Source organism: Gekko japonicus, unplaced genomic scaffold (genome assembly GCF_001447785.1).
Source record: "Gekko japonicus isolate JY-2015 unplaced genomic scaffold, Gekko_japonicus_V1.1 scaffold79, whole genome shotgun sequence".
Taxonomy (NCBI): Eukaryota; Metazoa; Chordata; class Lepidosauria; order Squamata; family Gekkonidae; genus Gekko; species Gekko japonicus.
In genome coordinates, this window is record NW_015167530.1 from 451,810 (window position 1) to 467,243 (window position 15,434).

The 15,434-nt window shown below is 43.2% G+C and overlaps 1 protein-coding gene across 1 annotated transcript in view; it reads left to right on the forward strand.

The window, feature by feature from the left end:
* Positions 1 to 7,052, forward strand: part of ITCH (itchy E3 ubiquitin protein ligase) — a 72,048-nt gene extending 64,996 nt beyond the window's left edge. Inside the window, exon 24 of the mRNA XM_015413384.1 lies at positions 6,723 to 7,052. Coding sequence (XP_015268870.1) covers positions 6,723 to 6,822 — 100 coding nt within the window. The 3' untranslated portion in view covers positions 6,823 to 7,052. The remainder of the gene's footprint in view (positions 1 to 6,722) is intronic.
* Positions 7,053 to 15,434: the final 8,382 nt, after the last annotated feature.

The window sequence follows — 15,434 nt, forward strand, 5'->3', positions numbered from 1 at the left end:
CAGGATGCTTGCTGTTGATCAGCACTGAAAATGTATCCCCTCTACTGATGCCTCTTAAATTCTGGAAGTGACCACTTGTTGCTTCCCCTCTTAAGCTCTAGAAAGACCCACATGTGAATTACCACCAACACAGAGCAAAGTTGCTTTGCAGCACAGCAATTTCATGTATTTTGCTAATTCAGCAAGTCTGTCCTCCCATGCTGTCTGTTGCATTCCTGTTATAAAAGGCTGCTGCCCAAAATGAGGAGTCTGTTGGCGTGTTAAAGGATGTGATAAAATCTTCAGTAGTCTTTAAAGTGCCACTCCTGCTTGTTTTTTCTGCAACAGACTAATATGGCTACCCTTTTGGAATTGTGCCCACTGTGGAGTACATAATGCCAGTGTGACTGTAATTATGTTGAGTGCCTTCAGGATGATACATCAGTCATCCCCTGTGTTGTCCTTGCTATGATAACTATTTTGCCACTTGTCTGTGATGGCAATACCAGCTCCTTTCTGGAAATGACTTGGTGGCTTAAATAGTACAACAAATTTAGAGTACAACACAGCTGACCATCTGGATCTGTCTTAAATAGTACAGTCAGTACCCTCTAGTGCCATTAATGTAATACGTCTGCACCTGACTTTCTAACTGAAATCAAGAAGCTTTTCTATGGATGCAGTTTATGAGATCTAAATATTCATCCTCAGGTGCTGTGTTTACAACATGAATCATACTGTGGGAAACCAGATACAGTTTTTATTATGGTATAGTATCTTAAATCTGAAATGTGGTTTTTTTAATTATAGGGAGTAATGGACCCCAAAAGTTTTGTATTGAAAAAGTTGGTAAAGAAAACTGGTTACCTAGAAGCCATACTTGGTGAGTAAACTGTATTAGATGAGAAAATTGTGGTTTTGATCAGTTTTTTCTATTGTTCTACCAAGGGATTGCGGGGCGCTTCATGCAAAACATTTTTGCTGTACTATGAAGAATGTGGCAGATGTATATGAATGTGCCACAAGTTTGTCAACACATCATGGACGTTCATTACAGAGCCATGACTTACTGCAGCTTCTTGTTGAGGCCATACTTCTTGGCAAATGTGGGTTTGCCTCTGTTGTAATGTATGAAATAATCAATGGTTCAGATTTAGAATAAGATTAATACTTCATAATGAGAATATAACTAAGTTCCTTGTCCTTAACACAGACAGCAAAGGACCCTATCTTTCCTTTCGCTAATGGTTTTAATTCATTTCCTTTCTATTTTTCTAAATATCTCCTCTAGTACAGACTAACATTACAATAAATACAGCATACAGTTGTAAGCCAACACCAAAAGATCTAAAAAACAAAAATAGAAACAGGCAATTTAGCAGTATAGGAAACAACCAAACACTTGACAAAATAAGTCTTGGCATCAATTATGATGGTGCTTAGCGAACCCTCTATAAAAATATTCCAGAACTATAGTGTCACATGATAATTAAACTTGGTAAGATGACAATTTTCCAAAATGCAAGACTGGAAGTTTGCATCCTCTCAGAATTAATTATTTCTCATAGATAAGCGTTATTAAAAGGAGCTGCGGTGGCTCAAGTGGTTAAGACGCTGAACTGCAGGCTGTGGAAGGTCGGTAGTTCAGCAGTTCGAGACCCGAGTGCCACATGACGGAGTGAGCTCCCGTCTCTAGCTCCAGCTCCTGCCAACCTAGCAGTTCGAAAGCAAGAAATTGCAAGTAGATAAATAGATACCACTCCAGTGGGAAGGTAACAGCGTTCCGTGCACCTTGGTGTTTAGTCATGCCGGCCACATGACCACAGAAACGTCTTCGGACAGCGCTGGCTCTTCGGCTTTGAAACGGAGATGAGCACCGCAACCCTAGAGTTGGACTTGACTGGCTTTCGAGCAAGGGAACCTTTACCTTTAAGCGTTATTAAGGTACTGAGTTTCATCATAGTAACAGCGCAGAAGACGGTATAATCATAGAATCATAGAATGTTAAAGTTGGAAGGGACCTTGCAGGCCATCTAGTCCAACCCCCTGCACTCTGCTGTAGTGCTGGAGCCTAGAGAGAGCATAGTATTAGCAGCACAAAAGACGTTTCTGTTCAATCATGGAACTCTCAGGGTGACCTTGTGAGGCTTATGTGGGTGAAGGAAGCAGCTGTGTGTATGTTAGCAGTCAGACCTGTCCTCTCACAGAGGGGCAGTTTATAGCTTATAGAGGCAGAAACACCTCTCCATACATCACCCCAATACCTTAGTGCAGGGCGCTGCTTGGGCCAAGGTGGATGCCAGCCAGGCATCAGCCTGGGAAAACAATTTCAAAACACAAGTCAGAGTGGCTGACTGGCTGCTGCCCCATTCTTGCCTTGTGAGATGCATGACTTTAGAACAATATTTATTTATTTATTTATTTATTTAATTTTATTTATACCCCGCCCTCCCCGCATGCGGGCTCAGGGCAGCTTACAATATACGGGTGCAATGTGGCACCGTCGTTCCACAGTATGGCACTCAGTGCGATAAAAACATAGTAAAACAATTAAAAACAGTTAGGTACAATGGACTACGCCAAGGATCCCGCGTGACTGACACCCTCTCTCCCTATTGCACATGCCCTTAAATCCAGAGGGAGGATGCTGTGGCCCTCCCGATGTTCCTTGGCCACTCAGCCTCATCCAGCAGTGCAGCTATACAGGCCCCTGTTGGTGGTTGTGGTAGCGGCGGCGGCTCCTATTCGAAAGCCTGGCGGAAGAGCTCCGTCTTACAGGCCCTGCGGAACTGTAACAGGGCCCGCAGGGCCCTGATCTCCTCCGGGAGCTCATTCCACCCGATAGGAGCCGCCACCGAAAAGGACCTGGCCCTTGTGGCAGCAAGCCTGGCCTCTTTAGGGCCCGGGGTCACAAGATGATGTTGCGACCCCGACCAAAGTGCTCTTTGGGACCTGTGTGGGGAAAGGCGGTCCCTCAAGTATGCTGGACCCTGGCCATGTAGGGCTTTAAAGGTAAGCACCAGCACTTTGAAGCGGATCCGGTATGCTATAGGCAGCCAGTGCAGCACTTTAAGCACAGGCTGGATGTGGTCCTATTTTGAGACACCAGCAACCAGCCTGGCCACCGCATTCTGCACTAGCTGCAGCCTCCGAATTAGCGACAAAGGCAGCCCCATGTAGAGAGCGTTGCAGTAGTCTAGCCTCGAGGTGACCGTCGCATGGATCACTGTGGCTAGGTCTTCGCGGCTGAGAAAGGGGACCAACCGCCGCACCAGCCGAAGATGGTAGAAGGCCGCTTTGGCAGTGGCTGCCACCTGGGCCTCCATCGTTAAGGTGGAGTCCAGGAGCACTCCCAAACTCCTAACCTCCGAAGCTGGCACCAAAGGCGCCCCGTCGAAGGCCGGGAGCGGGAGCCCCAATCCCATCCCGTTCCGACCCAGACACAGGACCTCCGTCTTCGCCGGGTTCAGCTTCAACCGGCTCAGCCTGAGCCATCCAGATACGGCCTGTAACGCCCGGTGCAGATCTTCTGGATCAGAGTCCGACCGGCCTCCCAACATCAGATAGAACTGGGTGTCATCGGCATATTGATGACACCCAAGCCCATACCTCCGGACAATCTGGGCGAGGGGGCGCATATAGATATTAAAGAGCATAGGGGAGAGAACTGCTCCCTGAGGCACCCTGCATTCAAGCAGGTGCCTCCGGGACCGCTGCTCCCCTAATTCCACCCTCTGTCCCCGACCTTGGAGGAAAGAGACAAGCCATTGAAGAGCGAGCCCCTGAATCCCCATGTCGGCAAGGCGGTGGGTAAGCAACTGATGGTCGACCATATCAAATGTGGCCGACAGGTCGAGCAACAACAGTGCCGCCACACCGCCTCGATCCAGATGTCTGCGGAGGTCATCAGTAAGGGCAACCAGTACAGTCTCCGTTCCATGCCCAGGACGAAAGCCGGACTGGAATGGGTCGAGGGCGGAAGTGTCATCTAGGAAGCCCTGCAGCTGTGTCGCCACCGCCCTCTCAATCAATTTGCCCAAATAGGGCAAATTGGACACCGGTCGATAGCTGGCCAATTCGGCCGGGTCCAGCGTTGACTTTCTTAGGAGAGGGCGGACCATTGCTTGCCACAGATTGCCACAGGCCTATTGATTCACAGCATAATCCCATCATCGCCCCAGCCTCACTTCCCCTCACCCATTGCCCCTTGATTAAGCGGCAATTAACCAACACTTAATTATTATTATTTATTGAATTTCTGAATCACCCCATTCCTTTTTTTTTTTAAAGCCCCCGGCGGGGATTTTTTTATTGCATTTTTCTATAAATGACAACAGAAAAAAGGAAGGGGAAAACTACATTTATGGGGAAGAGGAAAGAAAACCAAACTAAAACCCAAGTATAGGAGATCATTACAACAGCTTGTATCAGTGTTAGTCTAAAATGCTATGATTACATTGAACATAGTTGATCAAGCTATATTACTTATCTTTAAAACCATTTTTTAACTGTTTAAAGAAAATCCTAACAGGATCATTAACAATAAAAAAGCTTTAAGGCACCATTCAGAGTTCTTCAGCCTTCATTTTGTTTTATCTTTTCTAATCCTTAATTGATATTCTCGTTTAGGGGCTGCCACCCCCTTTTCGGAGACAGCGTCCTCATCGGACGTAGCAGAATCCATTTCATCACTAGGCCTGTCTTTCTTCTTCTTCCTTGCCGTCCTCCCAGTTGCATTCTCAGGAATTCTCGCGCTTTAGAAACAGAGTTAATCTTTTCTTTTTTATCCTGCAGTTTGAAAATGACACCTTCGAGGGTCAACCATCTGTAAGGAATGCTGTTTGTCTGTAAAAATGAAATCAAGTCTTTATACTTCTTCCTCTTCTTTCTTATTTCAAATGGAATATCTTTTAAAATCCTGATAATATTGCCTCCAATTTTTAAGGGCGTTCCTGTAGTTGCTTTCAGGATTTGATCACATGTCTCTTTGAGAATCTAACTGTTATCTCCCCAGGCAGATTATTTATCTTGATATAAACGGAATAGGTTCTATAAACCACATCCATTTCGCTTGCAAGATATTCCGCTTTTAACTCTGTAACTGGGGCTAGCGCATCACTCAGCAGTTGTTTTAGATTCTCTCCTTTTTCTTCAGGGACCCCTTGGAACCGGAGGACTAGATTAGCTTTTTCCATTTATAGCTGCAAAAGTTGATATTCATCTGAAGCTTGCTTCTTTTCCAGCATTTGAACCTTTCTTCTTTTTTTAAAACCTTTTTGGAGTTGGCATCCATTTCCTTCACTTTCTCAGCTGTTTGCTCCGTTGTTGTTTTTTTGTAGTCTCAGTCAGTTGGAGCTGCTGAGCTGCAAAATTCTGGTTTAAAGCTGTCAGTTGTTGATTGATGTTCGTCATCTGGTCCAGTAGAGGGTGAATCGCCCCATTCCTGAGTACACAGAGCTCTGGGCGATTTACAACAAATTAAAACATTAAAAAATACAAATTAAAATCAGCAATCAGTTAGTCCTAATTTCAGATAGCTTCTATAATTTAATCTAAAACCTGCTCTAGACTGTTTGTCCATCTCATGGGCAGGTTAAGGAGGAGGTCGAGGTGGGCAAGGTGGAAGAAAAGAGGAGGGTGCCAGCTATGATGGAAAAGCGTTGTCATCGTCAACCAAAACTCTGGTGGAGCATCCCTGCCTTACAGGCCCTGTGGAAATGCATTAAGTCCCGCAGGGCCCTGATGGAAGTTGGCAGAGAGTTCCACCAGGTTGGAGCAAGGGCCAAAAAAGCCCTGACTCTGGTCAAGGACAGCCGGATATCTTTGGGGCCAGGGATCACCAGCAGATTGTTCTCAGCAGAGCATAATGCTCTCCCGGGGACATACCAGAGGAGACGGTTCCGAAGGTATCTATGGACCTTTCCGATTGCCCTTCCCATCCAGTAGTTTTGGAGCCATCAAGCCTCTCACACCTTTTTTCTACCTTCAGTAAAACCATTAAGTTTTTGTTTTCTGGCAAGCACTTCATCCCCACCTAAGGGTACGTTTTGCCCTATAAATATGGCACCCTGCTACCCTGCTTGGATCCCTTGTCACACCCTTATTTGCTTGTGGAGCTACTATTTCACTTCCCAAAACACTGGCTATTTTTCCTCTTTGACTGCTGTTTCCGTGGACCTCTTCAAGATCGGTAATTCTCACCCTTCCTTAAAAATCCCTTCCTCCTTGTTTTTCTTAATTCTTATGTCTGTGTGCGTTTTTTTATTTTCATTTTCTTTTTAATAAAAAACCTTTCCAATTGAACATCTGCCTGGTTTATTTCACAAGTTCTCTTATAGGGAAAAATCCTGGTATACCTTGGTGGAGATTCCAGTTACCTACCTCTCACTCTGTCTCCTTTGCTAATTCCCCCAGTTAATTAGGAGACTGCCTATTTGGGTAACATGTACACCATCTTGACCTTGCAGGAATAGGATAAAATGTGATAAAACATATAAACATTAATGAATAATATATTCCTAAAATTAGAGGAAAAAATGAAGCAGATTATTATAGAAGGTAGGCATAAGGATAGTACCTTCTAACCAAACTGCAGCTGTGAGACAAAACTGAGGTATCGTAAAGCTAGGGAAATGCGCCCCCCATTCTTTAATCTGTTAATGGTATTCCTAGGAATGTTAGTCACTGTGTGATTGGGTGTGTGTGTGCTAAGAATTCAAACAGAAACTCTTGCTTATTTTCAGTTTCAATCGCTTGGACTTGCCACCATACAAGAGTTATGAACAATTGAAGGAGAAGCTTTTGTTTGCCATAGAAGAGACAGAAGGATTTGGGCAAGAGTAACCGTTGGTGGAGTTTGCACCCAAAGAACGTGAAGTCATATATGGTGTGCATTCTTCTCTGCCTCTGCTTGTTGCACATCTTACATTAAAGAAGACTTGACCTTGATTTTATTTAATAATTGCTAGTGTGTAAGTAAATGGATGTTACTCTGCAATGTTATGCCTACTAATTAATGATTTCTCCTTAGTCATTTGAGAAATCCAAAATGATACATCTGTTTTTATTTTTAAAAAACCCTAACAGGAGGCTTAGTATGTTTCTCAATCTTGATCTTGGGTTGTGTTCATTAACTGGAATTATTATTTTTTAAAGAAAACCTACTCCTTTTGTCTTTCCATTTTAGTAGCATCTCTTTGCTGCTGATGCACTGGAAAGTCCACTGGTAGCTGCAGTGCTGCAGCATCCTTATTTCTGATAGCACTTGCTTGCAATCAGCCTGGGATACTCCAAGCAGATCCCTTGCTTCGTGTTAACGGATTCTTACCCAAGTGTGGCTTGACTGTTTCTTCTCTCCCAAAGCTTATTCCTGTATCATCTCAGCTAGCTCTGTAGGGAGGCATGTGGACGAAATGTACACATCCAAGATTCAGCACCGTTGTTAATTTTAGCATTAGGATCCCATTCCTCAAATTTTTCTACATTTGAGTTTGTTCCCACCCAATCTGTGCATTTTAACTTCAGTTTGTTTATGGTACACCAGGATGAACAAAACACTGGGCCTCTTCAATGAATTCATTTGTAGATTAATGGCTAACACGCAGAAATGGCCACTGGACCAGACTTTGCTGGAAGAAGAGATATGGCTTACGTACTAGTTCCCAGTAAAAATAAACCAGAGTCTTGTGGCCTTTTAGTGACTAACATGTTTTTATGCCAGTGTAAACTTTCATGGGATAGCTCTTGTTGGAGAAAAAAATGTTGTAAGTAGCAGAATTGAAGGGCAAGAAATCTTGGGAGCACTGAGTATGATATAATTATGTAAAAGTCAGATGTAATCAAGAAAAGTATAAAAATTATAAGAGCAGTAATTGGTGATAATACAGTCTCCCTAGTTTTGTTGAACTTTTAAAAATGTGTCATGGTTTAGGAAGACCAGGTCATTTCTAAATCTTGGGAGATAGTGTCTAACTTCTTAAGGAATTCTAATCTTATAGCCTTTTTGAATGAGTGTGGTAGGGGTGTGCAGTTTTTTTGAACTGGTATTTTTCAGTTTGGGTCTAGTTTGGACCCAATTTTTTGGGAGATTTCTGAAAAATCCCCCATCCCAATACCGGTATGGTATGGTATTCGGATCCAGGATTTTTTTTGAAATCATGGATTTTTTTTTTAGGTCCAGTAGACCCGAGAAGAAAAATACTAGGTTTTTTTTTTTAAAGCCCGATCCTGGGGCTGGCTTGGCTTCTCCTGCAGCCTGGTTTAAATGGAGCTGCAGGAGAAGTCAGTAATCTACTCCCTGCAGGCAAAGCTGATTCTGGCTGAGCTGGCTTTCCCCATACCCCAGTTTAAACTGGGCTGCACAAGAAGCCAGCCCCAAGATGAGCTGGTAGGAACAGTCTGCTCCCTACTGGCACAGCTGATCCTCGAGCTGTCTTCTGCAATCCCTTTAAGCTTTAAAGGGATTGCAGTAGAAGTCTGACAAACTTGTACCCAGTAATTTCCAAATATATCTGGGATTTTTTTCCTTGGGATTTTTTTCAGTTTTCCTGAGAAAACCCGAATAGATTTGGGAAGCCAAAATATACCTGAAAAATACTTTATTGGTATTTTTCAGGTGTATTTTCAGCTCGGGTAGATCTGAATGCACACCCCTACTGTTCACAGCTTTTGTCTTCACATTTGCCTTGTGGGGATCTACCACACACATCTGACAAAGTGGGCTCTGGTGCACTAAAATTTTGTCAGAAATAAAAACTTGTTAGTATTGAAGTGCCACAAGATTCCAGTGCATTGCTACTACTGAATGACACAACCGTCCCTCTGGCATTTGCTCCTGTTGTGTCCTAAACATTGCTACAGAGTTATCACTTGAACTTTTCTGACAAACTGAGATACAGTAATTCAGAGGCCTAGTCCTTGCAAAGACAATTCCTGAAGACTTCCAAGTGTTACTTGAGAATATTGAGTAACTCACCAGAAAGTAGAAATGGTGCATTCTTAAAACTTGCTCTCTAGAGCTGCTTCCTTTTGGCACTTGTGAACATTTTGGTCTTAAATCTCATTCTACAGCCCCTTATTTATATCACAATCCCCTTTCTTCCATTGCCAGTTACGACAGTATTTTAAATACACTCCTGTTTTGAAACGAAAGCACTTTGTTCTTGTCCCCAGCTTTACTGCCTTGTATCCTTTCCTCCAGGTTGTTGTATTTCAGAGGTGTGCATGCTGCTCTGTACCTCTAAAGGAGAAATGGTGACATTTGAAACAGCAATAGTGCATGCTTTGGTACTGGCATTGCTCTATTGTGCAAGGGGAGCAAAATTCTTTGAAAGCAGGCCAAGATGATTAAAGAACTGACATAGGCTCTTGCTTTGGAGAGCAAATATCATCTACCAAACCAGACTTGGGGGGAAGGCAGGGTAGAATTCCAGGCTATTGAAAGCCATTTTTGTAACTGACTGAATGATCTTGAGGGCTTTTCTGTGAGGTAATGTAGGTTGTCCATTTTCCTTCAGTTGGTACTTACAAGAAAGGGGGATGACAAGCAAGGCCAGTGTTTCCCTGCCTTCCAGAGTGCATTCTAAGGAAAAAAGTTGTTCTCTCCCAATAATGACCCACTTTTCCCATTAGTAGAGGATGTTACAGGGCACATGTGTGAATTCTAGGGCTATGTCTGCTTATGGCACCCACCGGAGCACCTGATAGGTGCATTAGAAATATAGCTGATGGGGGAAGAAAAAGCCTTAGAAATACTTTGTGTATTGATTTTAATAAATCTTAGCTATCTAACATTTATAAGACAGAAATGGAACTAAATTAAGTGATGTAATGAGTAACTATGGCAAATAGTTCATGTTCTGCATAATGTTTCATGATTTGTATAGGGACCTAGAATAATGTTAATGTATAAATATCACTCAAAAGGCTTTCCGCCCTATATTTTTAAATAAAGGATAGTGCTAATTGAAACTGCTGAAGCCCTAGTTGTATAGGGCATGGCTGTTTAATATTTTTATGGTTCAAATGTTTAGTTCAGAAACAGGTAAATGCTTGTATATATTTTTGCAGTCTGGGGTCTAGCTTGTTCAATTTCTTTTAATTTAAATGGCAAACTTGTTTGTCTTGACTGCTGTATTTGAGGGGAAATGGGGGCTGGATATCCCAAGCACAGGAAAGTATTTTAAGCACTCAAAACAGAGGTTATTTAGCATATGAAATCTTGACCATGAAGTGTTGTTTTCAAATAGATATATTGCAAGCATTATGCTAGCAATATCTCTAAAATCAGAATGAAAGTTTGCTTTTAAAGTCCCCTTTGCCTTGTAAATTCTGTTTATGCCATGTTATGTTGCAACAATAAAAGTAATTTGAGCAGTTGGCGCACTCTTCTCATTGTCATAATCTGGGAGACTTGTGGAAATACTATGCTGTTTGCTGGGTGGCTGGCTTGGTCAATTGGACTGTGAACAACATGTTCCACAAGAATAGGACTTGTCTGAATAAACCAGATTCAACAGTTTATGGACAGCAATAACTGCCACATGCTGTTGCATGCTTATAAGGAATGTCACAATCTCATTTGACACACTGATTTGAAACTGCCTTATAAAAACCCACTTCGGTATACAGATGTTAATTTCCTCTAAGCCTTATCTTTCTGAAAAGCTCAGGATAGCTTGTATGAAATCTGCATTTCCAATTCAGTGCATAAGAGTTTATGACCCATCACCACTTTATTGCGGACAAAAATCTTGGTTCATGACCATCATACATATATGCTGCAATAAGTTTGAAACCGAAGCTGCTCTCAGTGCATTGGTATCTCCAGCCCCTTTTGTGAGGTGGTCTGTTGCATATTTTTTTCTAGAATCATTGTTTATGTATATGTGCCCTAACTAATTAGTACACAAACTGGGATCTGAGGCACTGGACTGTAAAATACTGTACTGGAATCCCATTGTTGAATTTTCCTTGAACTGTAACTTCAAATACTCAGGTAACTGTCAAAAGTCTCTCACCAAGTCAAACTTTTATAAAAGTTCTGAAAAGCTGGTATTTGTTGTCATTCCTTGTACTGTGTGAAAAGTTTCTCTTAAGAGCCTTGAACAGCACAGCAGACTCACTGATTCTCATTCACCTCCTCATCCCTTCAGTGGAAATGTGTGCTCCACAGGGTTTTTATACCAGTTGCTTTTGTTCCGATGTGGTGACAGCAATGATGATCCGAAGATGTGACCTGTTCAGTGGATGCAGTAGGGTCTGGAATTATTTATTATTATTTTATTTATTATTTGTATTTATAGCCCACCCATCCTGCAACCAGGCTCAGGGTGGGTCACATCATATTAATAATGCAATAAATACAATTAAAGTTTAAAATACGATAACAACCATTACAATAATAATCACAGACCGACAATCAGCTGGCGGTGAGAGGTTGCCTAGCATATTGCTAGGTTTGGTAGGTAGGTGGGTGGGTGACAGCAACCTCAGGAAGGCCATACATGGACACCCGCTGCCTCAACCAAAGGCCTGGCGGAACAGCTCTGTCTTGCAGGCCCTGCGGAGTTGAAGAAGATCCCGCAGGGCCCTAATCTTGACAGGGAGCCTGTTCCACCAGGCAGGGGCCAGGGTAGAAAAAGCCCTGGATCCGGTCGAGGTAAGGTGGACGTTTGCAAAGTGTCTGTGAGAAAGAAACATTCTGGATCAGTGATTTTTCCTCTTGCTCCATGCTGCCAGCATGTCACTTATGCATGCAGTAGGGCTTGAACCAAGACACTTTGAAGCTTTCCACAAAGCTGTAATCCTCCTGCATTGTGATGGATCCCTGAAAAACTAGTCTTTATTTGCCTGAATCCAGGAAGGGTGTTCATGCCTCCCACCCCTGCTGACAGGTATACCTTCTCTGGGTTGCCATGTGAGATTTACGGTACATTCAGCTATTCTCTCATTTTAACAAGTGAAAGGCTAGTTTGGCTATGGGATAAAATAGAGAGTCTTGCTTCAAACCTCAGCTTGACCATAGGATTTTTTTTTTTTTGAGATCCATATGGCTATGATTTGGAACTGTGGGGTGACCTAAGGGGAATCACCCTTGGTTGGAGGTAGGCAAAGGCTTAGGAGACCCACCAGGCTGGGAGAGAGGGTCTCTATTGCCACCAGCAGCAGATTGACTTAAGAGGCTGTTGTGTACCCTTTTTGCTCCCAACCCTGGGAATCTGACAGGCTGAGGTATTGTGGACAAAGGAAAAACACTCAAAATGAACAAAGGTTGAGTCCAACAGCACCTTTAAAACCAACAAATTTTCATTCTGGGCATAAGCTCTCATGCACATTTAACTGGAGAGTTATGGGTTTGGGTAAATGGCAAAGAAAAAGCATAAACACATCAGACTCAACTAACCACATGTGGCTGATGGTTTAGACACTTGAGAGTCAATCTTCCTCCTTCACCAGCAGGAACAAAACAACGAAGCCAACAGCTAGATAAAAGGTAAAGGTTCCCTTGCTCGAAAGCCAGTCGAGTCCGGCTCTAGGGTTGCGGTGTTCATCTCCGTTTCAAAGCCGAAGAGCCAGCGCTGTCCGAAGATGTTTCCGTGGTCATGTGGCCGGCTTGACTAAACACCAAGGCGCACGGAACGCTGGTACCTTCCCACCAAAGTGGTACCTATTTATCTACTTGCAATTTCTTGCTTTCGAACTGCTAGTTTGGCAGGAGCTGGAACTAGAGACGGGAGCTCACTCCGTCATGCGGCAACTCGGGTCTCGAACTTCTGAACTACTGACCTTCCACAGCCTGCAGTTCAGCGTCTTAACCACTTGAGCCAGCGCAGCTCCAACAGCTAGGTAGCCTGATACAAATTTTAGAGCTCAATTAACCAATGAGCTAAGTTGCAGTGGGCAAATGGGAAAGCTCTCCCGCTTCACTGTTGTTGTTCAGTCGCACAGTCGAGTCCGACTCTTTGTGACCCCATGGACCACATCACGCCAGGCCCTCCTGTCCTCCAGAGTTTGCTCAACTCCATGTTCATTGTATCGATAACACTATCTAAACATCTCATCTATCCTCCCCTTCTTTTACCTTCAGTCTTTCCCAGCATCAAGGTCTTCTCCAGTGAGTGCTCCCTTCTCATTTGGTGGCCAAAGTATTTGAGCTTCAGCTTCAGTATCTGGCCTTCCAGGGAACATTCAGGGTTGATTTCTTTTAGGATTGACTGATCTCCTTGCAGTCCAAGGGACTCTCAAGAGTCTTCTCCAGCACCATAATTTGAAAGCATCTATTCTTCAGCGCTCGGCCTTCCTTATGGTCCAATTCTCGCAGCCATACAGTACTACTGGGAATACCATTGCTTTGACCATACGGACTTTTGTTGGCAGGGTGATGTCTCTACTTTTTATATTGCTGTCTAGGTTTGCCATTGCTTTCCTCCCAAGGAGCAGGCATCTTTTAATTCAATGGCTGCAGTCACCGTCTGCAGTGATCTTGGATCCCAGGAACATGAATTCTGTCACTGCTTCCATAACTTCCCCTCCTATTTGCCAAGAAGTGATGGAGCTGGATGCCATGATGTTAGTTTTTTTCCTGGTGAGTTTCAAGCCAACGTTTGGGCTCTCCTCTTTCATTTTCAGCAAGAGGCTCTTTAGGTCCTTTTCACTTTCTGCCATTAGAGTGGTATTGTCTGCATATCTGAGGTTGTTGATGTTTTTCCCGGCAATCTTAATTCTGGCTTATGATTCATCCAGGCCAGCATTTTGCATGATGTACTCTGCATATATATTAAATAAGCAGGGTGACAATATACATCCTTGTCGTACTCCTTTTCCTATGCTAAACCAATCAGTTGTTCCATATCTGGTTCTAACAGTCGCTTCTTGACCCTTATACAGGTTTCTCAGGAGACGTGAGATGGTCTGGTACTCTCATCTCTTTAAGGACTTGCCACAGTTTGTTGTGGTCCACACAGTCAAAGGCTTTAGTGTTTCACTAACATTTTTGTAATTTTCCATAGACAATCCAGAAGTCCTGGGGACCACTCACAGGTTGTTCAAGCTAGCCAACCAAGGACTTTGGGTATTTATCCATTTCCTTGGATGTGCCATCTGCTTTACCCATTGAGTGTTCCTGCTAGGGGGAGACCTGCTTTTTTATGAAATTCACTTTTTAGATATAGCCATTGATCCACCTTATTCTCTTTTAAAAGAGAGATTTCCTTCTTGTAACTTCAAGCCTTGCTATTTTATGCTTCTCACCACAGGGTGGTGCTCTAATGGAAGAGAAGGAAGTATTGGAAAGACATTACCAACAGGCATCTACAGAATGAAATCCTAAACTACTGTTGGATTTCAGGAAGAAATTGTAAAGAGGAATTAAGAGGATTCCTTTGAACAACCCCACTTTTTGTCAGCTAGTAGCATCTAGAGATATGATAACACAGGCAAACCATTTCATTTTCCACACAAGGGATTTTAGGGGGATATGATGGGCCCTATCACCACATGACAAAACAAGCTTAAGTGGTTATTACTGTACTGCCAGCTGTGGGTTAGGAAATTCCTGGACATTGGGGGGTGGAGCCTAGGCAGAGCAGAGATGGGGAGGGACCTCAGTGGGGTATAATACTACCTCCCAAAGCTGCCATTTTTTCCAAGGGAACTGATCTCTGTAGTCTGGAAACCAGTTGTAATTCTGGGAGATCTCCAGTCACCACCTGGCAACCCTAGGTTATACAGTTGGTATATTTTGGACTTGAATTATTTGGTTATGAGATAAAAGAACAAAATCAGAGTGCAGTAGCACCTTTAAGACCAACAAAGTTTTATTCAAGGTATATGCTTTAGTTTGTGTGCACACTTCTTCAGATAGTGAAACAAAACATCTTCTACCATTACCTATAGGTAGAGAGAGATCTTAAACTTTTCACTGATTCTTCTGTGGAATTACCATTATCCATCATTTTTTGTTTAAGTAGTTAAAGACTCAAAACACACACACACACCCATGTTGATTTTTGAGCAATAAAAATTGTCATCCTTGGCCTCTGCCATGTACTAGCCTGTTCTACTTCAACGCAGCAGGCATTTAATATGCATTAATCTCCAGCCTTCTTTTCCCCCTCACAGCTGTATTTGTGATTACACTCACCACTTTTGGAAGACATCAAGTGATGCTCTGTCTTCTTGGTGCTGGGGAGGGGGGTCAACAGTGGGAGGGCTTCTAATGTCCTGGCCCCACTGCTGGACCTCCTGATGGCACTGGTATTTCTGGCCACAGTGTGACACAGAGTGTTGGACTGGGTGGGCCTTTGGCCTGATCCAACATTGGCGTCTCTTATGTTCTTAAGAATAAATGCATGTTAGATTTCCTAAAATATCTCTTACCCCACAGCAAAGAAAAAGCGTTCTACCAGTATCTAAGCTTTAAAGTTCACCCAAGAAAAGCGTGCGCGACGTTTTAC